General features: G+C 40.3%; 1 protein-coding gene and 1 long non-coding RNA gene across 2 annotated transcripts in view; both read right to left on the minus strand.

Moving 5' to 3' along the window:
• LOC123522188 overlaps window positions 1–1,739 on the minus strand; it is a 68,534-nt gene that overhangs the window by 42,653 nt on the left and 24,142 nt on the right. The window lies entirely within an intron of this gene.
• Window positions 104–313, minus strand: LOC115871033 (cyclin-dependent kinases regulatory subunit 2-like). The gene has a single exon (XM_045294371.1). The coding sequence runs from the start codon at window positions 311–313 to the stop codon at window positions 104–106; it is 210 nt and encodes a 69-aa protein (XP_045150306.1).

Raw genomic sequence — 1,739 nt, forward strand, 5'->3', positions numbered from 1 at the left:
TATTCACTGAATACTACACCATATATACACATACACATTAAATTTGAAGATTTCATTGAAAATCCCGATATAATCTTCATTTTTGTTGTTCTTTTGGAAGCGGTCATCTAAAGAGAAGAATATGTGGTTCTGGCTCATGAGTCATGTAATGTACCCAGCCTAGACTTTGTTGAACACCAAGTCTCCTCCACTCCTCTTCGGGCATTAGATGGGTTTGGGGTACTTGTTTGGGTACTCTGGGCAACATGACATGCTGGTACTCGTAATGTTCATCGAAATACTTGTCCGAATAGTATATTTTCTTGTGAGCCATCTGGCTGGGGGCGCAACGGGACCGGTCGGTAAGGAAGGTACAGAGCAGGAGCAGCAGCACTGAAGGGCCCCGCAGGTAACAGCAACCATGCAACTCTATCACAGCTATTTTTAACCTTTGGTCTAATAGTTCCAACATCTGGATCAGTTCTTGTGTATCTGGCTCTTTTGATTACTGCCGCTCTTGAAAACAGGTCACTTTTTTGTGTGTGTTCTGTAACTTTTGATTGATTGAATGCCTGACATGATGTTTAAAAAGAACAGTAAGTCTAGGTCAGTAGTATTTTGGTCCAGAAATAGCAATTTTTGTCCCTTTTAGGCCAGGAGTATAGAAAATTTAATTGACTTACCTCTCAATGTCACCATTTGTCTGTCAGTTGTTGTACTGTGGTGGCTTTTTATTGCTGTGACCCTGAAAGCTATGTCACTGGTATTTTGGAATACCAACAGGACCACCCAAAGGTATTCTAGGCTGTCCACTTTCAGAAGAATTAGCCACTGAAAATCTATGAATAGCATTGAAATATTGTCAGATCCTGCAGATTTCAGGAACAGCCGCAGAACATCGTCTGACATAGTGCCAGAAGGATGAGCCCTTGGCTTGGAAGGCCCTCAGAATGTGACTGAGGAAGGGCTCCTCCTCAAAGTAGGGTTGACCATGATGACACGGATGGAGTAGAGCCTACGGGTGTAAAACCTTTGGGACTTTCATTTGTTGATGGGGCTTGACTCCAGAGAAGTCGCAGCTGCTGCAATGGTCTATTAATCATTGGAACTTGGAATGTGAGAAGTATGACTCTGTCATAAAAAATGAAATGGAATGCATAAAGATCGATATCCCAGGAGTTAATTATCTGAAATAGGCTAGTATTGGCCATTTTGAATCAGAATATGGTTTACTATGAAGGGAATGATACAATCAAGAGGAGTGGTGTTGCTTTCAAATCAAAAAGGATATCTCAGAATCTATCTTGAAATACAATGCTGTGTGTGATAGGATAATATTGGTCCACATACAAGGAAATTCTGTCAGCTGTTATTCAAATTTACTCAGTAACCACTAAAGGTAATGATGCAGAACTTGAAGAATTTTAGCAATGTCTTCATTCTGAAATTGATCAAATATGCAGTCGAGATTTGTGTTAGTTTGGGTAGACTAGAGAAACAAATCCATAGAAATTCATATGTATATAAGAAAGATTTTATATACAAGAGGAATTGAACATTGAGAAAACATGCCAGCCCAGTCCAGATCAAGTCCATATATCCGATATTAGCCCATATGTCCAATACCAATATATAAAGTCCTCTTCTGACTCACAAAACACATGCAATGACTCCGAATGCAGGATGATTACAGGCCAATAGGTAGAAAGTCTTTGGATCTAGTGGCATTGTAAGCATCTCAGCACTGGCAAGGGCCTCCA

This window comes from Echinops telfairi, unplaced genomic scaffold, assembly GCF_000313985.2.
Source record: "Echinops telfairi isolate 266 unplaced genomic scaffold, ASM31398v2 ScPeMD7_3533;HRSCAF=4204_0, whole genome shotgun sequence".
NCBI lineage: Eukaryota > Metazoa > Chordata > Mammalia > Afrosoricida > Tenrecidae > Echinops > Echinops telfairi.

Bases quoted from the DNA above. Each gene is read 5' to 3' on its own strand.
- LOC115871033 (XM_045294371.1), bottom strand. From the start codon at position 313: ATGGCTCACAAGAAAATATACTATTCGGACAAGTATTTCGATGAACAT.